This window comes from Hylobates moloch, unplaced genomic scaffold (genome assembly GCF_009828535.3).
Source record: "Hylobates moloch isolate HMO894 unplaced genomic scaffold, HMol_V3 SCAFFOLD_14, whole genome shotgun sequence".
In the NCBI taxonomy this organism is placed as follows: domain Eukaryota; kingdom Metazoa; phylum Chordata; class Mammalia; order Primates; family Hylobatidae; genus Hylobates; species Hylobates moloch.
In genome coordinates, this window is record NW_026652289.1 from 29,485,502 (window position 1) to 29,513,030 (window position 27,529).

Consider the following 27,529-nt stretch of genomic DNA (forward strand, 5'->3'; position numbering starts at 1 on the left):
TCTGAAATGCTCTCCTTTGATGCCACGTCTCACATTCAGGTCACATTGATGCAAGAGGTGGGTTCCCATGGTCCTGGGCAGCTCCGCCCCTATGGCTTTGCAGGGTACAGCTTCCCTCCTGGCTGCTTTCATGGGTTCATGTTGAGTGTCTGCAGCTTTTCCAGGTACACGATGCAAGTTATCAGTGTATCTAACATTCTGGGGTCTGGAGGACAGTGGCCTTCTTCTCACAGTTCCACTAGGTGGTGCCCCGGTAGGGACTCTCTGTGTGGGCTCCAACCCCACATTTCTCTTCTGTACTGCCCTAGCAGAGGTTGTCCATGAAGACCCCAACTCTGCAGCAAACTTTTGCCTGGACATCCAGGCATTTCTATACATCTTCTGAAATCCCAAACCTCCCTTCTTGACTTCTGTGCACCCGCAGGCTCAACACCATATGGAAGATGCCAAGGTTTGGGGCTTGCACCCTCTGAAACAATGGGCCAAGCTATACCTTGGCCCCTTCTAGCAAAAGCTGGAACAGCTGAGACATAGGGCACCAAGTTCCTAGGCTGCACACAGAATGGGTACCACGGGCAGCCCACGAAGCCATTTTTTCCTCCTAGGCTTCTCTGGGTCTATGACGGGAGGGGCTGCCAGGAAGACCTATGACATATCCTGGAGACATTTTCTCCATTGTCTTGGGGATTAACATTTGGCTCCTTGTTACTTAACACAAATTTCTGCAGCCACAACTTGAATTTCTCCTCAAAAAATGGGTTTTTCTGCTCTACTGGATCATCAGGCAGCAAATTTTCTGAACTTTTATGCTGTTTCCCTTTCAAAATGGAATGCTTTTAACAGCTCCCAAATCATCTCTTGAATGCTTTGCTGCTTAGAAATTTCTTCCACCGATATACTAAATCATCTCTCTCAAGTTCAAAGTTCCACAAATCTCTAGGGCAGGGGCAAAATGCCACCAGTCTCTTTGCTAAAACATAACAAGAGTCACTTTTGCTTCAGTTCCCAACAAGTTCCTCATCTCCATCTGAGACCACCTCAGCCTGGACGTTATTGTTCATATCACTATCAGCATTTTTGTCAAAGCCATTCAATAAATCTCTAGGAGGTTCCAAACTTTCCCACACTTTCCTGTCTTCTTCTGAGCCCTTCAAACTGTTCCAACCTCTGCCTGTTACCCATCTCCAAAGTTGCTTCCACATTTTCAGGTATCTTTTCACCAACGTCCTACTCTACTGGACCCAATTTACTGTATTAGTCCATTCTCAAGCTGCTAATAAAGACATAGGCAAGACTGGGAAGAAAAAGAGGTTTAATAGGACTTAACAGTTCCACATGGCTGGGGAGGCCTCAGAATCATGGCAGGAGGCAAAAGGCACTTCTTACATGGTGGTGGCAAGAGGAAATGAGGTAGAATTAAAAGTGGAAACCCCAGATAAATCTCAAGGGTTTATCCTGGATTTCCACTTTTTATTCTACCTCATTTTCTCTTGTCACTGCCATGGAAGAAGTGCCTTTAATAAATGGTTAAGTCTCAGGAGACTTATTCATTGTCATAAGAATAGCACAGGAAAGACCAGCCCCCATAATTCAATTACATCCCCCTGGGTCCCTCCTACAACACACGGAATTCTGGGAGATACAATCAAGTTGAGATTTGGTTTGGAACATGACCAAACCATATCAGAAACTGAAAAGGATCTAATGGATTTAACCACATGTGGAAAATCAATAACCTTAGCAAGATTCCTTTTAGACAAGTTCGGAAGCCAGAAACTAAACTGGGGCTAGGTCGAATAAATGGGGAGTAATCAGTTGAAACTAACTCCTCTCTTTAAAGGGGCTTAACTCTGAATAAGAATCAAGAGAGGGTATTAACTGAAAAAGAGTATGGGAGGGGATAACGTTTTTAATTTTTAAGGTTTGAGATGCCAGACAATGTGTAAATATTGATGAGAAAGAAAGTGGAGTAGGAGAAGCTCAAAAGCCAAGAAAAAACGAATGAAGTAAGGTCTGAGTGAAAGCATGAAGGGAGGGAATTCTGAGCACATATAAAGGATAGTCTTTTGATATAAAACTGGGTAATTCCTTTATTACGTGTAGGAGCAGGTAAAAATATAGTAGAGGTAGCGATAGATCTAGGTTATGGAGCCTGAGGCTCATATATTTGGGGATGTTGTGTTTTTAGAATATGATACAAAACTACAAATGTAAAATTAGATTCGGGGACTGGGCAAAACCTGTGATTAAGTTTCATTAACGTGACAGTAAATCTATGAAATCTGAGGTAAAGATTTTCTCAGAGAATGAAGAGATAAGTTAGATTTGAAATGAGTGGAAAAGACGAAAATATTTATTGCAGTAAATGAGAGAAAGAATGGTGATTACACAGAACAAGGTGGGTTATAGGATTGGGAGCAGCGAAGCTCAGTATCACTCAAATTCATGATCCACTACAGTTAGCCCATTTCTGTGACTTTTCGCCAGCAATCTTCAGGTACTCAGTACAGACATAGAAAAGATGAACAGCTCAATGAAGGTTTGAGAACAGGGAGGGGGTGCTAGAAAGGAAGGGGGGAAAGAGTTTTAGGTTTTAGATGAAAAAGGAAGAAGTGAAGTACAGAGAAGGGCTGAGAGGGGACAATGAACTAGAAGTTCTCAAAAAGTTGAGGGACTTTTGCAGTGGGGATACTTCGGCAAACAAACTAAAAATCATCCCCAATGGAGAACCATTGGTTTGAAAGAAAGTATTAGGAAGATCTATGTAAAAAGTGGTAAGAAAGTACTCTGAAATAAATTACTTTTACTGAAGCAAACACATAGTTCAAGTGAAAACGTATTAAGGCCACATTTATATAACACAATCACTAAAGCAACTTACTAATACCAAGTACAAAGACTTCAACACTGGATTGACAAATTTTTTTTTTTTTTTTGAGACAGAGTCTCGCTCTGTCTCCCAGGCTGGAGTGCAGTGGCCCGATCTCAGCTCACTGCAAGCTCCGCCTCCCGGGTTCACGTCATTCTCCTGCCTCAGCCTCCTGAGTAGCTGGGACTACAGGCACCCGCCACCATGCCTGGCTGATTTTTTTTGTATTTTTAGTAGAGACGGGGTTTCACTGTGTTAACCAGGATGGTCTCGATCTCCTGACCTCATGATCTACCAGCCTCGGTCTCCCAAAGTGCTGGGATTACAGGCGTGAGCCATCGCACCCAGCCGACAAATTAAATATTTTAATAACAATCAATTTTAGGAATCAATATAATACAGGTAGAAATGCTCATACAGGGTATTATAAACAGTGCCTAGTCACGACCTGATCAGACCTACTCGCTGCATCAGATACAGTGTTCTACTTCAAATAAAATCAGAATGATTAAGATGAATGACCCAACGTAAATGTACTATGTAAAATATTCTACGTATATATATAAACTTATATATATATTAACTCATATATATGTGCATATATATATATAACAACTTATATATAAGTTGTTACCACTTGAAGCAAACAAAAATGTACGAACACTTCACTAAGACTTTTTGAAGGGCCAGCATCTGAGTTAGTATTGCCTTTTTCTGAATCCCAAACCACCTACGTTCAAACAAAACTTCAGGGAATCCACTACTTAAGATCGTGAAGAAAAAACATTTTTTCAAATTTTACACTGTAGCTGATCTGGAAAAAGATAACTTTCAAAAGCTGATGCGTTGGGTGATTTGAGAAAAACAATTTTTCAAAAGTTTATGCTTTGGGACCTAATATTATTACATAAAGTTACATTTAAAGAGTCTCCTCCCTTGTTAGGGAACCCAAACAGAAATTACTTAGGCCAAATTTTAAGAAACAGGTATTTAGCTTAAATGGAACAGTATCACTCTTCACTGATTTTTCAAAAGATAGAGTACAATCTTTCTGAAAACTAATATCTACATTTAAAATCACTCAAAAAGTGAGAACTCTATAATACCCTGACTATGCTAAGTTGCTAAATTCAGCTTTCAACATGAAAAAGAAAAGTGAGCATCATACCAAGCCCAGTATTTAACTCCAATATTATCTTCAAAGGATCTACCAACCGTCCCATTAATCCCTGTATTCCAACATAATTGTATCACAGAAGCCCTCTCACTGGAAAAAACATGAGGATAAAATAAAGTATCAATTAGTATGTGATAATGCACTCTGTACATTCCTTTTCCTTCATTCAATTCTGTGCTATATGCGAATAACAGTAGCAATCCAACAAAAATTACTAGACAGAATATATCAAATTAAAAATGAAGTCCACTAAAAAAAAGTAACTATCGAGACAAATGAACGAATGAATAATAATCTCTCTTCACTTGTAATAAAAAGTAAACGTATAACTCTACCTTCAAGTACTCCCACAGCCAGGAATCTGCCATAGAACAACTCTACCATGGGGTTCTTTGGCTTCTCTTCATCCCTAAAGTGTGTTAAAAAATATAAATGTGATTACAATTTTTGGACCTATAAATAGAGAAAATATTAAAGAACTATAACATATGACAAGACAAAAACACGTATGTGGCTATCATGCACTTGCATTTAGCTCTGTTATTTACAGTGCCACGTTGCACAAGGTACTTATTCTTCCATTTCTTCACCTGTCAACTGAGGATAACTATGATAGCTGCACTCACAGGACTCTCACAGGAGTTAAAATGAGCTACTACATGTATGAACTTGGAAGAGAAATTGACACAGTCTGTGCACAAAGTGCCTGCTCTATCATCATTACGCATTTCAATCTCATACTCTGTGTAGTGCATGTTTATTTGGACATGGGAAGGAAGAAAAGCCACTTTTAATCAGAATACATTTCTACAAAATTTTGATAGGTTATTTCCTGTATTTACATGGAAGAGTCCAAATAATCCAAAAACAACAACTCTCACCAGGGAGGGAACAAGGTACCAGTTTTTGACCCAAAGTAGCTGAACAGCTATTCCATTCTTTTGTGAAGTTTCACACTGCTGGTAGAATTAGTCATTTACAAATTTTCCAAGTCATTTAATACCAAAATTCATTTTTTTTTCTGTTTAAAGCAAACAAAAGTTGATAATTTTAAATTGTCTTTTTATGGTTTGTGTGACCTAAAAAGACAAAGTTTATCTTTGCCTTACTGTATAGAAATGCATTATATCTACAATTGTGTACAGATTTTTCTGTATTAATTTGTGTTTATATTAATTGATTTGTTAAGTATTATTTAAAAAGGGAGAGAGGGGATACCATCTCTCTTGATAAATGGGTCATCATTTAATCCTTAGAATAATGTTGGTAAGTACTTCTCTTAATTCTTACAAGAACCTCAGTAGGTAGTATAGTAGTCTTCAGTGCTACTGAAAAAAAATTCTGGCCCTTCACGTTCAGGTGCATGGTAAGATACACTGTCCTACTCACTTCTTAAAACTGTGATAAAATATACATAACCCTTTAACTGTACAGTCTGGTAATGTTAAGTATATTCACACTGTTGTGCAACCAATCTCAGAATTCTTTTCCTCTTGCAAAACTGAAACTCTATATGCATTAAACAACTCCCCATCTCCCCCTCCCCCCAGCCTCTGGCAACCACCATTCTACTTTCTGTTGCTACGAGTTTGATAACTCTCGATACCTCACGTAAGTGATTTATAGTATTTGTCCTTTTGTGACTGGCTTCTTTCACTTGGCATAATATCTTCAAGGAGTCATGTTACACTATGTGTCAGAACTTCTGTGCTTTTCAGGATGAATAATATTCCACTGTATGTATATACAGCACATTTTGTTTATCCATTCACCTATCAATGGACATTTGGTTTGCTTCCACCTTTTGGCTATTGTGAATAATGTTGCTATGAACACAGGTGTACAAATATCTCTTTGAAACCCTGCTCTCAATTCTTTTGGATATACACCAAGAAATAGAATTGCTGGATCATATGGTGATTATATTTTTAATCTTTTAAGAAACCCCCATACTGTTTTCCACAGTGGCTGTACCATTTCATATCCTCACAACACTGTACAATTTCTCCACATCCTTGCCAACCCTCGTTATTTTCTTGGGGCAGTAAGGGTTGGGGGGTTGTTTTGTTTTTTTTTTGTAGCCGCCATCCTAATTAGTGTGAGATATTCCTACTCACTTTGAAGTTACGCCACATAGCTCTGCCCAACAAAATGTTTGCAGAAGTGACGTGTGTCGAACAGATAAACAGAACCACTTGCTCACATGCACTGCTACCTGCCCTGAGCGAACAGATAAACAGAACCACTTGCTCACATGCACTGCTACCTCATATCCCTGTCTTCATGCTTCTACGTAAAAGGATTTTGTCACAATTCACATTCCTGACATCTTTCTCCAGCGCAAATTCATTCCTCCTCATGAAAAGTGATTATTGAATCTAAGAAAAGGAACTGGGCATATAAGACTAGCTCTTCCAGAGATCACTTTTTAGATTTTTTTGGTTAGACTATTATTTGTGCCTGCAAATTCTAAACAGCTTGTCAATAATACAGAAAATACTGGGATTCTCATAAGTCTGTCTTGATTTCTTATTTCTCTGTTGACATTTAATATATGCTATCTAATGAATTCCTAAAACCCCATCGCTAAACTTCATGGTAACTTACGTCTCCTCTTCAGCTTTCATTTGGAAGGCATCTTCTAACCAATCTAATAATTTGTGTGTAAACTCACTCACATCTTGCTGTGAAAAGAAAAAAGCCTGTTGATATTTGAGCCTACTAAAAAAAAAATACTAGATGTTGTAACATCAAACCTAGAGCCAGTTGTTGAAATGTATAATTACCAACTCCTTACAAAGATAACAAGTGAAATGTTTCACACAAAATGCAAGAAACTTTTATAGTTTAACCAGGATATAAGATATTTGAAAAAACAAGCATTATATTGATAATCAATTATTGGGTTTCACTTTAAAATACACATACACACACACACACACACACACACACACAATCGAAAACCAAACTTACAAATGAGATTTTTAAAAAATAATCATTACTCCCCACCCGAAGAGCTCTGTAATGAATCTTTATAAAATGAAGACATCATCTTACCAAACAGTTCTTCATTTTATAAAGAATTATGACTGGCTTCTCTCTTAGAAGGAAGACTAGTCTCTTTCCACAATTCATTTTCTTAATTCAACTTATACACACAACTTTTTAAGCCATATCTACCTTTACTATCATTCAGAACCAGCCCATTTATCACCTTTCACCATTCCTTTGGTCTTTGCTCTCCTAACACAGAAAAACAGGAATAGGTTGTGGCAGTTGTGTTATCAACTACCGTAATTCTTTCAATAACATGAGTTGGAACATAGAAAATAATAAACAGAACATAAGGGAAAAACAATAAATCAACTCTACTGGGGCTGCTTACAGACAGATGATTCAGTAGTAAGCAATTTGCCCTTACTTATCAATAGCCCCAAATACAAAACAAACTTACTATCGTATATTTTTTCAGCCAGCAGTTTCTTAAAGAACATGTAGGCCAACTTTATATTAACCTCAAAAAAAAGTTGAAACTAAAGTCTGGGAAGCGTAAGTAAATTGCTCCAAAGCTGTAGAGTTAAATAGGACTAAACGCAACACAAAAATCTAGCTGTAAACATTCATAACATCTGTGGTGGGTTGAATAGTAGCGCGTAAAAATATACGTCCACCTAGATCCTCAAAATATGACACTATTTGGAATAATGGTCTTTGTCAATATAATTAAGGCAAGGATCTTGAGATGAGATCAGCCTGGATTAGGGCTGGGGCTAAATCCGATGGTGAGTGTTCTTGTAAGAAACAGAAAACCAGAAGACAGACAGACACATGAGGGAAAGCCAAATGAAGAGGGAGACAGAGATTGGAGCTATGCTGCCTCAAGCCAAGGAACACCAACAGCCACCAGAGTACGGTGGAAGCAAAGGATTCTCCCCTAGAGCCGATGGAGGAAGTGTGGCCCTGCCAACACCTTTACTTTGGACCTCTGCCCTTTAGAACTGTTAGAGAATAATCTTTTGTTTTTAACCACTCCGTTTGTTGTAATTTGTTACGACTGTCCTTAGGAACTATTGTTAACACCTTAAAACAACTTTTCATACTTTTGTATAAACTTTAATTCACTTAAACGTTATATCTAACAAAAAATAAGAAGGTTTCCTAGCTATCACAATATTTTTCAGAAGTTAATCCCTATCTTTCTTGGAAATCAATCTAAAATTGACAATTATAAAATGAAACAATTAAAGGTATGATTAAAATTGACAGTACTGATTGGGGCCAGGTGTGGTGGCTCATGTCTATAATCCTAGCACTTCGGGAGGCCAAACCAGGAGGATAGCTTGAGCCCAGGAGTTCGAGACCAGGCTTGGCAACATAGGGAGATCCTGTCTCTATAAAAATAAAATAATTTGCCAGGCGCGGTGGCATGTGCCTGTGGTCTCAGCTACTTGGGAGACTGAGGCATGGGGAAGGCTTGAGTCCAGGAGGCTGATGCTGCAGTGAGCCATTGTCATACCACTGTACTCCAGCCTAGGTGACAAAACAAAACTGTCTCTCAACAAAAAACAAAAATGGAAAAGAAAAAGAAAAAACTAACAGTATCACATACCAAAGGGTATCCCCAAAAGACTCTTTTGCGCTTCAAAAGATGATATATTCGAAATATTCAGGAAGAAGATATAATGAAAATATAAATTCACTTTCAAAAAAATCATGATGCTTACATTTACAGATTCACTAAATTACTCGTGTAGACATCAAATTCAAGTGTTTAGGGAACAGAAGAGAATCAAACTTATCAACCTTAATTGATGTACATCTACTTTAAAAGGCCTCTAAAGAAAAAGAATCATTAATTTCAAAAGTTAGTCTACACTGCTAATCTGAAGCAAAAGCATTTATATTGTGGCCTTAACAGCCAGTTGTATCTATTTCAACTCTAACTCAAACTGAAAAGCCCACCTATGTACATATATGGCTCCTGACGAAGTCTATGCTGCCTCATCTTTAAATGTGAAAAGATACCCCAAAATCACCATGAATCTCTAGAAAAGAAAGAAAAAAAAAAGAAACCAGAAAAAAGACAAGGAAAAAGCCATCCAGAAGGAAAGATAAGTCAGAGAACAGAAGTAATCTTTTAAAAAATTTAATTGTATACTCAGAATCCCTGGAAAAGATACTATGCATACTAAAGAAGAAAAAAAAGAGTAAAACACATTCAGAACCAGAAGGAATGCTGAATGCCCTAAAATGATGGTTTGGGATCAACTGTAAAATTATTTCTCTTTCTTTTGATTTGTGTTAGTGTTATCATGACAGAGCGAGTAAGAAACAAAGCTGAGTAGATACTAAGCCTAAAAGGCACTGGAGCATTGTTAGAATTTTTTAAAAAATGCAACGACATATAAAAGAAACTCTGATGTGAGTGCCCTTTTTGTTCATTCACATTTGCCATACGAGGTAAATTTAAAACAGAAAAAAAAGGCACAAGGAAGATGGTGAGAGAATCTCAGACCTTCCTCTTCCAAATGCCCTCTCCATACATCACAAAACAGAGACACATCCAAGTATGTACTTTAACAAACAACACTGCAAGCTTAGTGGCTTTTTGAAACTTCTGCCATTACGCATTGCTGCTATCTTTTTGAACACTTACTATTCTTTGCCACTGTATTTTTTCCTCTGTTTTCCTTCTTTAATTTCTCTGATTTTCCAATTATATGTGAAAATATTGGTTTGTTTATAGATATTTTGCATTTTTTATAAGAAAATTACCAATATTCTTTTAAGGTAATGGATAAAAATCTACCACAATAGACTATATAAAGAATAAAAGACAAAAGCAACAATAACAAAGATAATGTCTTTCAAAAACCATTTCTGGGTAATTAAGGAAAAGTACTCCCTGCCAACAAACACAGGAATATCAAAAGCATGTGTACTATAATGATTCTCTATTATCACATATTTGTGAAGATGTTTAATTATGTATTTGTAAATAATCTTAATTTTATCCATCATTTTCATTTCAATCATAATATAAATTAAAACTTTATTTTAACACCTTCAAGATCACTTTTCTCTTAAAAGTCTCCCAAATGTTTTAAATGGTTCCAGGTTATTTTTAATAAAGCAGAATCATGCATCTTAAATAGTCTCATATTCTCGGGAAAGTTGCTTAATATTGTTCAGATTAAATACAAATGGTTAATAAACAAGTAAGTGCAACAAAACTACCTGCTGTGAGTCATTTGATTTGAAAGCATCCTTAAGAATTTCAACTGCTCTTGATGGATCAACATACTTTCTTTTGGTACCAACAAGAAGTGCAAATAGATACCTCAGCTCACGCATAAAAGGCAAATTCCGATGTTCCTATTGAAGGAAAAAAAACAAAAACAAAAACACCTTAACTGAAGATTAAGAAAATTTTTACTAGTAAATAGATATTCATTTTAACAGCAACCAAAAATTAAACTGTCCAATATAGATTAGGGATGAATTAGCACTCTATCATAACTGAAGAAAGTAGAGTGTTGGTGCCATCTAAGAGACTCAAAGAAGTCAAGCACAAAAAGGCAGAAGACCTAGGATAGGCTCACAATTTCAGCATGAATGCCACATATTCACAGCAAATCATGTCATTACTCAGCCAAGAATATCTTCCTCATTCAAGACTGCTTATCATAATACTTCCCATTCAGCAAGGCCCAGCTGCTGCTGCTGAAAGCAATAATAACAGCCAACATTCAATGAGTGTTCACTACATGCCAGGCACTGTTCTAAGTGCTTGATCTCAATAAACCCATTTAAGCAAAAATCTCTACTCCTCCATGAAGCCTTTCCAGACTCTTCCAAGTCAACGATACCTTCAAATTCCACATCTACTGAAATGAATGCCTTTCACTGAGCAATGAATCACCGACTGTCATTGTGGTGTGACAATCTTAATTATTAGACTAATATTAGAACCTTATCCAATTATTATTAGAAATTTAATATTTTTTATATTTAATAAAAATTACTTAAAATTATTTTATACTCATTTATTTTATATCTATTTTATCAAACATTAATATAATTCAATCACAATATTTAAATTTATTTAATTTTATTAATTTAAGACCAGATCCTAATAGGAGACTAATATATCACCCTCCTAATATTCCTTTGAAATCTTACTTTTGGTTCTCAATAAGACTATAAGATTCTCAAAGACAAGAATTTCTATATCTTTTCCCCAACTTTTTCCTACACAAAGCATTCAATTCTTACTGACTCATTAAAGCAAAATCTCCAGAAAAAAAATTAAAACAACCCACATTACCAATCACTAACAATTTATTTTAAAACAAGGAAACTTTAAAAAAATAACGTAATTCACATAACTTAGTGAAATGTTTCATGACAACAAACCAGGCAAGCCATTCTTATTTAGTTCTTCTAACAATTTTAACCGATAAAATTTAGATATTAAACATGAAAATTTTCTTCCAAATTTACACAGTTGGCATTCTCAACACTGTAAAATTCTAGGAGTCTGGGATGGGGTGTATCTTTACATAGTTGCTGCCCAGTATAATATAATCCACATACGAAGAATTGCTTCTAGAATATATTCCAAAAAAGAGTCCTAAGAAATAGGTAAGAGGGAATAAAACAGGTTCCAAATATGACCTACAGAAAAAGGTTTTAAAAGTATAAAAACTATAAGCTTTAATCCATAAAATTACTTCCAAAAGTACCCTTAATTTCCTGAGATCAATTTCTTTATCACCGCACCTAAGTCAGTGCAGTTTTTTGAGACATTCCCAGTAACAAAGTTGGAAGTAATAATTTTTGGAAATCAGGGGAATTCTGCTGAGAAGCATATTTGAAAAGTAAATTGCTTCCTAGTTTCCAGAAGATTTTACCATAAATGAGATTTTAGCTTTGGTCAAATCATTTTTCTTCATCTGCAGAGATGATAATATGGTTTTTCTTCTTTAGTCTGTTGATATGGTGAATTATACTGATTTATTTTTGAAAGCTAAACCAATTTTGTATTCCTGGATAAGCCCCACTTCTCTATGAAGTATTATCCTTTATATATAACTGCAGGATTTAATTTTTCAAAAATTTGCTACAATTCTTTGCTTCCAAATTCATTAGAAATATTGGTGTGTGGTTTTCATTTCTTGAAATGTATTTTCCTACTTTTCATTTCAGGGTAATGCTTAGCTCACAAAATGAGTTGGGAAGTTTTACTTCTTAAGTATCTGTACAAATTTATAGGGAATATTATCATCTGTTCTTCAAATGCTTAATATAATTTACAAGTAAAACTATTTAGCTGCTGAATTTTTTGGTGGACGGGTTCCAGTTCCTTTAATATAATGTAGGGCTCCCACACGTTATCTATTTCTTCATTAGTGAGCTTTGATAGCCTGTGACTTTCAAGATACTTGTCTGCTGTTTATAATATTCCACTATTCTCCTTTTAGTGTCTATAGAATATGTAGTGATGTTTCCCTTTTTCACTCCTTATATTTGTAATATATGTCTTCCCTCTTCTTTCTTGCTTAGTCCACCTAGAAGTTCATCAATTTCACCAATCTTCTCAAGAAGCAGTTTTTGGTTCCATAATTTTCTGTATTGTTTTTCTGATATTTGGTTCACAGATTTCTGCTATTACCTTATTGCCTTACTTCTGCTTTGAGATTAACGTGCTCTTTATTCTCTAATGTCTTGATATGCAAGCTGCTATCATTAATTGAAAACCATTCTTCTTTTCTAATAAGATGCCTGGTAAGATGTCGCTTATAAGGTATCTTCCACTAATCACGGTTTTAGCTTCATCCCTCAAATTTTGATATGTCATGTTTTAATTTTCATTCAGCTCACAATATTCTGAAATTACTCATTTGATCTGTTTTTTGTCCCTTGGGATATTTAGAGGTGAATTACTTCATTTCCAACTATCTGGGGATTTTCTCTGTATCTTTCTGTTGTTGATTTCTACCTTGATTTCTACTATTTTCATCAGAAAAGGTATCTTGTATGCTTCGAATCCTTTAAAATGTACTGAGACTTATAAATCCAGCTCCTGTTACTTCTTCATGACTAATGGCAGAAATCTCAGAATGCCTCTCTTATTTGTAAAATTCAAAATTCCTTCAGGTATTTGCTCCAGGAATACAGTATGGTACTCAACTAAACCAATTTCCTTCTGATGACGTTCACTTTAAGTAGTGGAAAGTGAGAAATTTCTTTATTTTGAAATATTTGTCCTAAATCAAGACTTTAAATAATAAAACCTTCCAATTAATAAGGCTTTAGCTATTTATATGATGATTTCCACTAAATATTATACATGTGCATCTTTGTTTTCTCAACATTTAATATGTTTTGCCATCAGTCTGAAACATTTTAAGCCAAATGTATATCTGTGTGAGGGGACAGGGGACGATTACATCAAGGATCTATTATTATATTTCCAGGGACCTCACAATTCTCCTAGACACTGAAATTACAAACAGTTCAAATAAACATGACTGTCTAAAATTAGTTTCAATTTCTACAAGCAATTGCCAAGTCTACTTAAAATACAAACTAATTTCAAATACTATATTTCTTTCAAATCTCACTCAATATGTATGTAACATTTGTGGCAAATTTTGCTAGCAAAAAATATCCAGTTTAAAAGTGCATACAAATGGCATCTTTGTGATGTGATCAAAGTAATCCCAAATGTATTCTGCAACTTAACACAAAGTGTTCAAATTGAATGTAGCTATAGATATGTCACGAGTCAGAGGTAAATTCATTATTAAATAAGTGACAAGTTACACTGACATCTTTTTTAAAAACCTGCCGTCACCATCTCAAGTGAATATAGGACCATTCAGTGGCTGATAACTACCTATAAATCCCACATTTGCTTCAAAGATGTCAAGGTATAGTGTGTACTGCTGTCACTATACTAAATTAGAGTCACATTTGTGGAATAATCATATAAAATTGCACAGTATTCTAAGTAATTGTCTCAGAATGGAAGTGAGAAATTCTTTTATTTCCTTAAGCTAAAGGGACACCTGGAGAGGCTAACCCATTGTAAGAAACAAACTTCTCTAGAAAGGTGCTGAAGATTGGAATTACACATTTCTCTAGTATTCACAACTCATTCTGATATATAAGCATATATATAGCAACTGTTTTTTAAATAAGAATACAAACTAACATGGCCTCATTCAACTCTGTGAAGAACAAAAGAAATTAAAGCTCTGTAAGACATTAAGATCCAGGACCATAAATGGTCAAGATACATATACATACATGTATACATAACTAGAAATGATAATTCTAAACAATTTGACACAAATTATACATATACTTTGAGATATGAGACGAGAGAAGAACTGTGATATTAACAAATTGCAATGACGGAGGCAATAGTCCAAAAAGTTCCATGTAAAAACTATGACTGAAAGGGTTTTCCTTAATTTTTCTGGAGACATAAGAGTTTGTCGGGCGATCCTGACTCCCTTTTGAAAATGGGTTGTTTATCAGCCTGACACTCTACAGCCCAGAGATTATAACCTGAAAAGCTGGTTATAAATCAAGTTATCTTCCCACTAGCATGCATTATAAATGTTTTAGCTGTTTACAGAAAAAGTCAGAAAAAGTGGTTTTAAAATTAAATGCTAAAACGAAAACATAATTTAATAATTCATCACTCCTACTAAAATAGGTCAAAGAAGTTCAGCAGTTTACTGAAACCTAAAACTAACTTCCATGTCTTGGCAACAAGTCCACTTTAGGACGACAGATTGTTTACGACAAGATCAACCACTAAAGCCCTACATGCAACTATGTCATCTCCATAAGTAATTTTTTCCATTAGGTATAAATTCTGTGTGCAAATTGGTTCTTTTTAAAATAAGTCTTATTTTTTAAAAACTTTTTCTTATTGTTTAACTGACGATAGCTGACACCTAGTACCTACTCTGTACCAAGCACTTTTAAGCCCCTTACATGTTTTACCTCATTTAATGCTCACAGCAACTCTATGAAATAATTATTATTATTATTTATGATTTACAGATAGTAAATGGAATAGAGAGAAATCAAGTAACCAGCTCTAGGTCCCTAGCTAGAACTCAGGCAAACTGGCCCTGGTGTGTGTGTTGTCCCTTTGTATTACCCATCTGTGACAGTCACTTCCAAAATGAAAGATATAGATTTGTACTGCAAAGACAGGAATGCAAAACTCATTTTTTAAAGGGCTCCACAAGACAATCAATTGAAAAGAAATTTCGATTTCCACAAAATTTTTTAGGAGACAACTGAGTAAAGACCTTAAATTGTAAACTACAGCCTATTAAGTTTACTGAAATTTGACAGTCCCCCCCCCCAAAAAATTACTAAAGCAACACCAAAAATTGGCATATTACTGTGACAGGTAAAGAAAAAAAGTCATATTTGTAATATATTAACAAAGGATAGGAACTTGCTACGGTAACTAAGGTTAATGAATTGACATTCAAATTGACAGTTTCAGATTGATGAGCCAAGTAAATGCCCAAAAATCAATCACATATAAAAGAACATATAGAGTATATATGCTGCTTTAAAAAATCTTTTGAATTTTACCTTTTGGTTTCGGGGTAAATCTTGAGCATTTGATGGAGGCTTGTAATTCAGAACTAATCTTCTAAATTCCAAAAGATTAAATAATGACTGAAAAAGAACAACAATTTAACATAACCTGAGGGAAAATTCCATTAGCAGAATGTAAAAATGACTAGTCTAAGAGGCTTATTTTTTACAACTGTGTACTACTTATACTCAGAATCATTGCAACTGGCACACGGAGGACATATTTCTGAGAAAAAGTCAAGTTTCTTATTTTTGACATACCATTCTTGATACCTGATAGTGCACAAGATTATATTTGGACAACTTTTTAAATATACTACTCATTATTAATAGCTCTTTTTATATGCACTTAAGCAGTTTCCTCAAAATAAAGAGTATGCAAATGTCAAGTCTAAAACTTTTTAGACATGCTATGCTTACCATGAATTATCTAGATGTATCATTAGCACTAGAAAAATGGAGTACAAATAAATTTACTCATCAGATCCCAGGTGACAGAGACACAAAGAAATTACATATTATCTCAATGCTCAAGGAAGTACACAATTTAGAAAGGAGACAGACACATAATAGAAATGTCGTGACTTCAAGATGCAGTGATAATAATTACACAAGAATATAATGGAGCATATGAAGGATGCCCACGGAAAGGCTTCCTGGAGTATGTTTTTTAAACTGTAGTTTGCAACCACTTACTATCATCACACTGAACATTTCTTTAAAATGAGATAAAATACAATGGAAAATATCACAATGTATCATACTCAGTAAATACATCAGAGTATTTTCTTGCAAAATTTTCATTGTAGATATTTTACAAACTTGTGTATGTGTAAAATGTTTTATAATATACAGTATATTCCTTTCTTGGGTCACAGTTTATAAAGTTTGAAAATTACTATACAGGAAGTGATAATGTTTCAAATCTTAGAAAAGGTGAGTCAGCCAACTTGACAGAAGATAAAGGTGGCACCACAAATCAATGAGGAAGCAAGGTTTTGATCAACAGCTGGGTGTTGAGAAAACTACATATAAAGAAATAGAGCCAGATTACATAGTTCAATTAACAACCTAAATATGAAAGGTAAAACCATACAGCTGGTAACAGAAACTGTAAAAAAAAATTTTATCTTGTGATCTAGAAAGATTTATTCAACAATATAAGCACATAAATCATCTATTCATTCATTTAACAAATATTTATGGAGCATCTATTATATGCCAGACACTAAGAAGGTAGTCTCTGCCCTTGTGGGGATTACAGTCTTGTGACTGCTTTTTAAAACAATAAGAGTAGAAGTAATAAACCAGAAGGGATATGAATACATTAACAGTTGGCCAAGATCAGAACCTTGGGGAGAAAGCACCATTTAAAAGTCACAGGAAAAAAAAAAAAAAAAAAGAGTTTTGAGAAGGAGAAAGGAATACTAAGGGAAATCACAGAAGAAAAAGGAGTGGAGAAAACAAGGGCTTTCAAACATACTTGTGTATTCTAATAAATTGCGGAGCTTTAAAAAATAGCAGTGTCAGGGGACTCTCGATAAAGATACAAAGTTCCACAAAATATTCTGCTGTACATCAAAAAATAGCTGGCACATTTCAAGGAGGACAACATTAGCAATATGATGAAAGGTTGCCACATTCTTCCAATAAATTAAGGACAGAGAAATAACCTTTGGATTTGGCAACTGGAAAGTCATGTTTGCAGTGGAGTGGTAGAGGAAGAATACAGGCATTAAATAATGGGAAAATGGGATACAGAGTAGCACCCTCTTATCCAAAAAGCATACATTCCAAAACCTCCTCTGAATACCGGAAACCGCAGATATCACTGAACCCCATATATATTATGATTTTTTTCCTTGCATACCTATGATAGTTAAATTTATAAATTGGGCACAGTATGAGATTAGCAACAATAACGAATAATAGAATAGATCAATTGTAAAAAATATACTGTAATAAAAGTTATATGAATGCATTCTCCCTCTCTCCCTCTCCTTCTCTCTCTCAGTACTGTAATATTTTCAGCCCCAATTAACAGCAGGTAACTGAAACAGCAGAAAGTGAAACCAAAGATAAGGGGGACTACTGTAATTAGGGGAGACAAACCATGAACTATTCTTTTGAGGAATTTAAAGAGGAAAGAGAATCTTGGCAGGTTAGAAGAATTTCAATCCCACTTCTATTCTCTGAGCTCCCACTGTAGATAGAGAATTTTCCTTGTTCCTGGACACTTAGAACTTCCTATGGTGTGGGTGTGCTGGTGAAGAATTATTTCAGCTAGTTTTTCTTCATTTTTAAAGACTTCTGCTAGGTATAAAATTCAAGATGGCCAGTTATTTATTTCTAGCACTTTAAAGACATTATTTCTGCTTATGTGTGACTTGATGTTTAAAGGTATCAAAGTCAGCTATTAGTCTTGTTTTTGCTCCTTTATATTTGTATCTTTTTCCACCCTGCAACTTTTAGGATTTCTCTTTGTCTACAGTTATTTGTTTTATTATGATGTACTTTGGTGCAGTATTCTTTACGTTTATACTATTTGATTCCTATTGCTTCCTGAATCTATGGCTTGATCTTTCTCAAGTTTGGAATATTGTGAGTCATCTCTTCAAATATGCTTTTGCCCTATTTCCTTTTACTCTCCCTCTGGAACTACAAATACACTGTTAGTACTACTCACCATATCCAAAGTATCTCTTTGATGCTCCCATCTTTATGTCACAGCTTTAGTCTGAAAAATATTCTCCAGATTAATTTACCAGCTGGCTAATTATCTCTTCAGTTGTGTCTAATAATGCTGCTAAATTTATCCACTGACTTCTTAGTTTCATTTATATTTTTCCATTCTGAAATTTACATTTTGTTCTTTATAGTTTTTAGTTTTCTTCAGACTCGCAATCTTGCTTTTAATTCCTTAAACATATTAATTATTATTATGGCAGACAAATATTCCAGTTTCCCTGTGCTGTTTTCTATTGTCTACTTTTTTGTGTTAGTTTTCACACACATCTTATTTTCTGGTATGACTGACCTGAGTACTAGACATTGTGTATGAAAAATTGAGGAAAGGTTCCAGATAATATTATCTTCTAAGAGAGAATTTACATTTGCTCTGGCAGGCAGGGAGACTAGAGTCACAGTCTTAGGTCGCCTTAATCCAATAAATTCTGAGATAACTTAAAGCTGTATAATTCAGAAACTAGGAAGCCTGTCTTAACTCAGTTCTCAGTTAATGCTACGTTCTAACCATTTAGAATTCCAACTCATAGTCTAAGATGTTTTACTAGGGCTCAAACTTTGCGCAAAAATTTTCTTAGTTCTTCAGCCACTCAGCAGTCAGTTCTGGAGATGGCTAAAGGACAAAATCCATCAAAAATAACAAGCTCACTCTATGACTATCCTCCTTTACTCAAAATTCCTCACTGCTTTAGGACTCTGTGATGCCCTCAAAAAGTTGGTTTTATTTCTGTTTTGGAATCCAGCAAAACATCACGAGGCAGATGGTCTAAAACAACTTCATCTGCCATTACCCAGTGAAACTCATCACCATCGATTATCACGACAAATCATAAAAATTAAGTTTTTCAAGTCCCAAATACCCTATATCCTTCACCAAAGTCATATGAGGACTGTCCAATGTATTCCTTCAAAAGAGGTAAGAAAGGGTAACTTTTACTGCCTAAAGAGCGTTTTTGATTAATGCACCTGAAAATAAGCATCCTTTCATTCACTCCAAAGCTAATATGTGAATTTTGAAAAGCACTTATGAAAATGAAGTTTGGTTAGATTCTTGCTAATAACAAAAACGTAATGGGGGATATGAGTTCAAATAATTTGTGAAAAAGAAAGAAGTGATGGCAAGAGTGCAGAGGAAATGAAACATAAACTGCCTACAGTGGAGAATACTGAGAAGCATGATAAATTCTCCTTGGAGGATTAAAAAAAAATTAGCATGGTATCACGTAAGTTTCATGGTGAGGCAGAGATTGAAAAATAGATGGCATTATTGAAACCACAAGTCTATGTACAGAACAATTAAACCCCCATGTGCTTTCCAGACCCAGCACATTCAGACAATTGCCTCCCCTCTGTGGGGGTAAAGCAAATTTAGTCTTTGGAGATCTTAAATGACTCAGGTTCAGAAAAATCAGTCAAATTGTATGTCACGGTAGAAAGAAGAGATAAGATTCAGAGCTACAAACAGCAAGATTAAGTAAAAACATGTAAACTGATACCCACATCGACCAATCCCATTTCTCTAGACTTACTTTTAGAAAGCGAGTGATCATGCTTAAACCACAAAGAATCAGAATTCACCCCAAATTTGAAATACAGAAATGGTCTGTGGGACAGAAACTCCAAAAACTGTTTGTAAAGACAAAAAAATGAAGCTAATATGTGTGGGCATACAGAATATATTATTAAGACCATAACAAAGACGTTGAAGCATTTAGAAAATATAAAAGTATATAGAAAATAGGGGGAAAAGGTAGCAATTGACAACTCCAGGATAACAAAGTACTATAGATGGGAGGACCTAGTGAATCACTGTAATATTTACAAAGTTATAAAAAAATGTAAATACTGACAACCTACTATTTTTAATTTGTATTATAACCATGTTGAGAGATGAAACAAAGGGCGATTCTAGGCAGGTGAACTGAAAGAGCGAACTCCTCATCTATCTCAGTGGGAAGGCATGTCATTTAGAAAAATGAAGATAGAGAAGAAATGGATTAGACATGCCCCCTTTCAAGGGGCAGGACTAGGAAGCAGACAGGTTTAAGCATTTTAGTGCCATATGATTTTTTCTTTGATGAAAATTAAAGAGAGAAGAGCAAGGAGTATGAATAAGCATTTTAAACTATATCCTGAGATGTTCTGACAATATGCATCATTTTTTAAAATATCCTCATGTAATACTTTAGATACTCCATACATGCTCCCTTTTGGTTCATTCATCCATTCATGCAATAATTACTTGATGGGCTATTCCAATGTGCCAGACACTGTATTACATATACTAATATAGAGTAACCTAAATGTGCTGTCTGCCCTCAGGGTGCCTGTATTTTAGTCAACCTGCAGTTATACGATTTATGAGTAAGGTAACCACATACTTTACCATCATACACAGCAGGGCTTTAGGACTAAGTGACAGGTGCCAACAGATCTACAATAGGAGTAAAAGCGACTATGACAAGCAAACTGAGAAGTATGAGCACCTTACTTCTCGGCATCCAAATGGAAAGGTGCTAAGGGGCTAAAGGTCATCATGAGCACCCATACCACTTCAACAACATGTCCCGGAGCTACAGAGGAGAACACACACCTCCAAAGAGCTAACTCATTCACTGACACCCTAGTGGGGAACAGCTGCAATCAGTACTTTCTACATAAAAGTACCAAGTGACTAGGACAAAAATAATCCTGACTAGCTGTGGGGTTGATGTCCAACCTAAAGACAGGCTAATGTTGCCAGCAACCAAAAGATTATTTAAGCCATTATCTGTACAATCTTCTCTTTGTTTATATTCCCTTTCTTACATTCTGTTCCACCGTTCTACCAAAATATTGGTCTCAGTATATAAAATAATAAGTATGCAAAGCTATCTATACCTGTTGTAGCCTACCCCAGCTATATACTTTGAAGTTAAAGGGTGATATTACTAGCAAACTTCTATAACTGGTCAATATATTTACAAGAAAAAGAATTCCAAGTTGTTTCAAATTAGTCCTACTAAGTAAATTCCATCCCTGAGACAATTTTGTAATCAAAACTTTACAGTACATTTACATCACAATTTGAGTAAGTTCCAACTCACTGTGGAAAACAACAAAACCTCCAATACTATGGGAGATTTTTGGCCCACCTTTTCATTCATAAGTAAAAAGTATGATGGTCAAGTATTATATCTCAGTTTATAGCTTAGAGTTAAGCAATAATGGTAGAAAATTTTTAAGAAGACTCTACTAAAGATAAAAGTTAAAAGCTACTTAAAATAGTTTGATAGACTTTAAAATTACCATAAAAAATAAAACTTCAGGTGATCTCTAGCCAAATTTTTCTGCCCACTCACCATTTTCTACAATCTGATGCTTAGTGTTTTCTACTCCCTCAAAAGTCATTATCTTATTAGGCCATTATAACCCGAATTTTTAGGCTTATAGGTTACTTCTCCTAGATGTTTAGATTTCACCAAAAGAAAAAACAAATAAGTCAAGCCCTCTTATACTTGCCTATGTTAGGAGTTAAGCAGCCACTAAACTTAGAGAAAATTTTAAAACTAGTACAATTACTAGTTTTTAAATAAGCTGGGCATTTTTTTAAAAGATAATTTTTTTCTAGCCCATTCCCTCCTTCTCAAAAAAAAAAAAAAAAAACCTAAGCTAAAAAGAAAAGCTAAGATTAGCAAACTTAGGGTAGAAACAGATTGTAACTGTATCAAGATTAAACTGAGCTGCTGTAAGAAGTTTATCCTACTAAAACAAAAGATCATTATCCCTACATCAGCATTTATCATTTCAAACAGAACTTCCCTATACATATAGGATAGAGAAATAAAAAGCAACTATTCTAACAGTATTATTTACAAATACTTTCTTTCTTCTTATACTTTTCTAAGAAAAGCTTCTAATCAATGACCCTCATGTATTTGCCATAATAGTGCTGGGATAGCATCTACTTGACCAAATACAGGCAGCAAAACATGTTCATGAGCACTCAGTTCAGAGCCTTAAAATTATACTTAATATTTTAAAATTATGTCTAAATTATCAAATGCACAAACCTTCTTAATAAATAGTACAAGTAAAGTGAGATAGCCTATTAAGATGATCTAAGAAACTCTAAGGTATCAACATTTTAGATATTATTTTTGGCATGTAAGTAAACAATGTATAATCAAGGCTAGAAGCAAAGATACTACTATAGATTTATGTTAACCCAGGTATTCCTTAGAATCTTCATGTCCTGGGAAAACCAATAACATAGCATATTACTTATTAGGATGCACCACAGCGTATTAAAAAGTGAGGTAAATCCAGAAAAACAAAGAAAATCAAATTATATGGTATTATGCACCAGAAGCAAAAAGGGAGAACACAGTGAAAATTTTAGCACTGAAGTATATAAAAAAAGTTAAAATTACAAGTTAGCAAAAACAATTAACTTGTAGAAAATGAACCAAATAACCTGTTAGTTGCCTTAATATCATATGAAAGTTTAAGCTGGCATACACACAGGTTTGGAAAGTTACAAAATGAAGATATATTTTGAATATAAAAAATAGCATGCATGTCCAATGAAGTAAAAAGCATTCATCAGGAACATGAAATAATAAGCTATAATTCAACTGTCATACAAAAATAAACACAAAATATTAGTTAACTTTCCTAAGGAGTAATAAAAATTAAGGACATATTATTCATAAATTGTTTTAAAGTTCTGCCATCTTATGGATAACATTATCAATGTCAACTGAGAATGATACAGAATTTTGATAACAGTTGTTAAACACGTAAAAGAAAACTGTTCCAAATTGAAAAGAAGAGGGATATCTACACATACATATGTCTCTTATTTTAGAATAAGCAGATCAAGAAACATATCATTAAGGGATTCCTTAGTAAAAAAAGACAATGTGTTATTCTTGATTTACCAATATTTATTCATCACATCATTTCATATGCAAACTGAGATTTATTTGCAAATCTATACCAACCTCAAACAAAATGCCTCTGCTTATTAAAAATATTAAGTGTCTATAATTCTATAAATAACACTGTCGAGTATATACAAATAAATCTGATCTGACCCACAAAAAGCCAGTTCTAGTTTCAAACTTGGTTACAATGCTTCCATAAATTTACAGGGAAATATATACAAAACTCTTTCCACCCCAACAATTCCTAAAAGCAGAAAGAAAGGATAAATGGATTCCAAATAAGTGAAAGGCATAAGTAGTGATCTACTGTTAAAAAATACATACTAGAAATGAAAAACAAAGATGGATGGGGAGGATACTGCAATCCCCAAGCTAGTTTATTAGACAAAAGAGTATATTAAAAACTTCTCTGTACTTATCTTTAAAGTACACAACTTAAACACAACCAACTCACTTTCCATTGCTACCATACACATCAAATAAGAACTGAATAAAGAAAGATCCTTACCTGAATAACAGCACTAAACCAACAAGTATTGCCAACATTCTTTAGCCCAACCGGAGCTTTGTCCTGTCTTTTTCTATCATAAGGGTTTCGAGAATCCCTCCAAACTTCCGTAGGTGTCCTCTTCAAACATGCTTTATTCTCTGCTATGCTGGCTTCAAGAACTCTTAAGCAATGGTAGAAAAAAATGCAGCATTATATAATGGTATATATCCCAGGCATATCACACATTCTAAAAGCATTTTCATTACATAAGATTTGAATAATGTATTTGAAGAAATAATATTTAATAATAACTTTACTCAAATACAGGTTTTAGCAGTGTCAATGCTAATACATAGAGAAGTGTAGTCTTTTTTCCTAAGAAAAATGAAATTTCAAACATAAAATGGTAGTATTATATAATAGAAAGTACAATAAATCACATTTCAACAAATTAGATATTTAGTACCAGGAATATACCACCTAGGTGAATTTTCTGAGAAATAACGATTAAAGTACATATTTACAACATAACATGATGACTACTTTTTATAACAATTACTCTGAATCAAGAAAACATTAAAAACTGAACAAGTTGCACTTTTACCACCGACCACTTAGTTCTTCTTCTACAAAAAAAAGTTAAGTGAGTTAAACTTTATGATTCCTTTCAATTCTTGAGATCTATGCCTCTATGAGAGCCAAGTAAAGGAAAAGAAAACCTGTATGTTCACTGCCTTGCCCAAAAGTTTGCCTTTGGGAAAATTTAATGAGATAAATATTAGAATACATATTAGAATAACAAAAGATAGTTAACCTTTCCAAAATAAACTCACCTACGACTATCTTAAGTATATCTAAACATGGCAAAAGTAATGCTACTTTGCTTAATGATGTTTCTTGCTCCTGAGCATGCAACAACATAACTATAATCATAACTGGAAAACCCTGGTTCCCACATAGGATCTAACCAAGCATTTTGCCTGCTCAAGAAATGTGTTACTTGCTACTTGGCTTCAGCCAAAAAAACAAAAAAAAGAAACTTGTTACTTATTATTCTAAATCAGCATAAATAACAGTCAAGTATCTTAACCACTTTGTGTTAATTACCAGAACCTGAGTAAAGATTAGTTTTTTCAACTTTTTGGTTTATCAAGAAAATCTCATTCATTTCACACCATTTTTATCCTAAAGATTTTATCCTATCAGATTAATGTCAAAATAATATTTCATCCTTAACCGCAATATTTACCACAAGACATTAGATATAATGAAATCTAAAATATCATTAAAATATCCCATGTGAATACAGAAGTCAGTCTTTGGGAATCAATAAAACACATTTTTGAAAAACTTGTAACAACATGATATGTTAAAATGTAAACTCATGTAGTGAAAAGTAAACAGTTTCTACTTCTGTCACATTTAAGAGTGACCTAACTGGCTAGCACTACTCTCTGCCCAAAAACCAACTTCCACAGGCAACCCCAGACTCTAGGCTTGTTTCACGAAAAGACATAGAACTCCTTGAAAGACATTTCGTTAGATGAAGTGGGGCAGAGGAAAACCAAAGAATATCTAGAACATTCTACTGTTACCAGAAAGCAAGTTTTCAAGAATACAAGGGAGAGATAGAAAGACAGTCAACTTGACTCTCCTATTGGAGACCCAGGAGGTCCTAAAGACCTTCTAACAGTTACATTTTGCAGTTCAGCAGAATAATAATAACTCGAACAAACTGAATTTGTTCAAGACTGGTTTATGCTCAAAAAGAAAGGTTAATGCACAGTATATAAAAAGTAACTGTAATACAAAAGACTGTCGTATATAGAGGGGATATTTAACTTTTTATTGACTTTTATAAATGGCAGTATTCTCATTTGGAAATTTTGTTCCTTTTGTAATATATATGTATATTTAGACATTGAGATACAGCAAACTTATTTATATCTTGGTAGTCAGAAATAAATAGACTAAAACATGGAATAAGTTCTGGGAAAGGTAGATAGAAACGATACCATAAAACAATTAGTACCAGTGATCCTATATGAGAGATAGAAGAGGTACCCAGCAATTGACTAGTACCAGTGCAGATAAACAATAATTATGTAAAAAGAGGATTCTACAGCATATTCTAAAATAGAAACTGCTCAAAAGTCTAAAAGAACCAGATGTAATCCTGAATCTACAGCATATGAACATCTGTCATTATATTTAACTACTAATTATAACAAGAAACAAATCCTTCTTAATAATGTCAACAGAGCAGATCACACATATCATAAGAAGCAGAAAATGGTTCATACATACATTAGTTACAGAAAACTTGACGTCTGATTTCTGCACAATACACCCTAAGTACATTTTTCATATTCCAGATCTGGGCTAAGATTACTAAACCCCAGGAAGGTCTTTTGAAATGTTTTTAAGTATAGTCAATTCCTTTATGCCCCTCTTCTGCTCTACCAAAAAATATACACCACTTGATTTGTATGTTTACATACAAAATATTTAATGTAAACATCACATTGATATATTGAGATAATGTAAGCTTTTTAGTTCCTTTGCCTTCTCTCTCCCCACACAGGACTTGCAAGAATGTGTGGCCTCAAATGTACTTTCTAGAAGCAAGTAACGCCTGAACCATTTGTCACACCATTCCAAAAAGGAAGTTAGAAGGGCAAGAAAGTTAGGGATACGAACCAAGGCAACATCTTCCCAGCACTCCTATATAACTTTCTTTAGAGGTCAAATGAGGCACAAAGTGTAACAACTTTGATTAAAGTTCAAGAGATACATGTAATTGCTGATTGCTCCTCAAAGTCACCTAAGATTTAAAAATAATAGCCATTTCCCAAGTAGCTCAATTCAGTCATATGGTAGATACTGTCATTCATTGTTAACAAAAGTATGGGTTTTAAAGAAATGGGTTTATCACAATACATCTTAACCATACCACATGGTAGAATTGTGGTGCAAAAAAAAAGAATGTAGGTGAAAGGGGAATGCCATGATTTCCTGACCCTCTTAGTTTAAACATATTTTATCACCAGAATTTTACAGCATGCCTCAGTAGGTCTCCTCCTACCATCTCCTCTCGGTTCCTAAAGAACTTAATAAACACACTTAACACTGTGCCAAAAATATTAACCAGTGTCTCCAATCAGTGTCTGAAAAATGGAAACAAGAATTTGCTTTGCCTCTAGAGCGAACATTAAAAATGAGTGATAAACACGTTTTTAAAGTAAACGGATGATTAAGATATTAAATGCTGCTACTTCTTGGTTATTGATTGACCGACTGATTGCAAAAGCCAACCTCTAGCTCAAATAATGCTCTATTGCTCTGCCTAATCCCCTTCTATAATCTAGTACTGGCACCATAAATCCAAACTTTTTATAAAGCAAAATCCTGCATAAGGCTTCCTCCCCTGGCCTTTCCAATGATACTAACCAAGCTCTTAAGTATAAGACATGCAGTGGCTAAAATCCAGGTATCACCAGCTGGTAGAGGAGAAAAAAAAAAAGACAGGCAAATTTCAGAGATAGCCTATAACAAAATGTTTGAAGGGTAAACTCACAAGCCACAAACCAAAAACCAGCCTGACCTATCACCTTGCTTTATCTTCTCAAAACTGGTCATGACCTTGGTAATAAGCAATATAAAAAGAAGACAAAATGTTTTGC

At 34.5% G+C, this 27,529-nt stretch overlaps 1 protein-coding gene across 5 annotated transcripts in view; it reads right to left on the bottom strand.

Moving 5' to 3' along the window:
- Positions 1–27,529, bottom strand: part of USP25 (ubiquitin specific peptidase 25) — a 163,428-nt gene that overhangs the window by 76,946 nt on the left and 58,953 nt on the right. For 4 of the 5 annotated variants that reach the window (XM_032176136.2, XM_032176135.2, XM_058427103.1 and 1 more), the window contains 5 exons: positions 23,865–24,027; positions 15,678–15,764; positions 10,284–10,421; positions 6,654–6,730; positions 4,382–4,455 (listed from right to left, as the gene is read on the bottom strand). In XM_032176136.2, the coding sequence (XP_032032027.1) occupies positions 4,382–4,455; positions 6,654–6,730; positions 10,284–10,421; positions 15,678–15,764; positions 23,865–24,027 (539 nt within the window). Of the gene's footprint in view, positions 1–4,381; positions 4,456–4,927; positions 5,072–6,653; positions 6,731–10,283; positions 10,422–15,677; positions 15,765–23,864; positions 24,028–27,529 lie in introns of those variants that run through there. The other variant, XM_058427104.1, reaches the window with a different exon arrangement.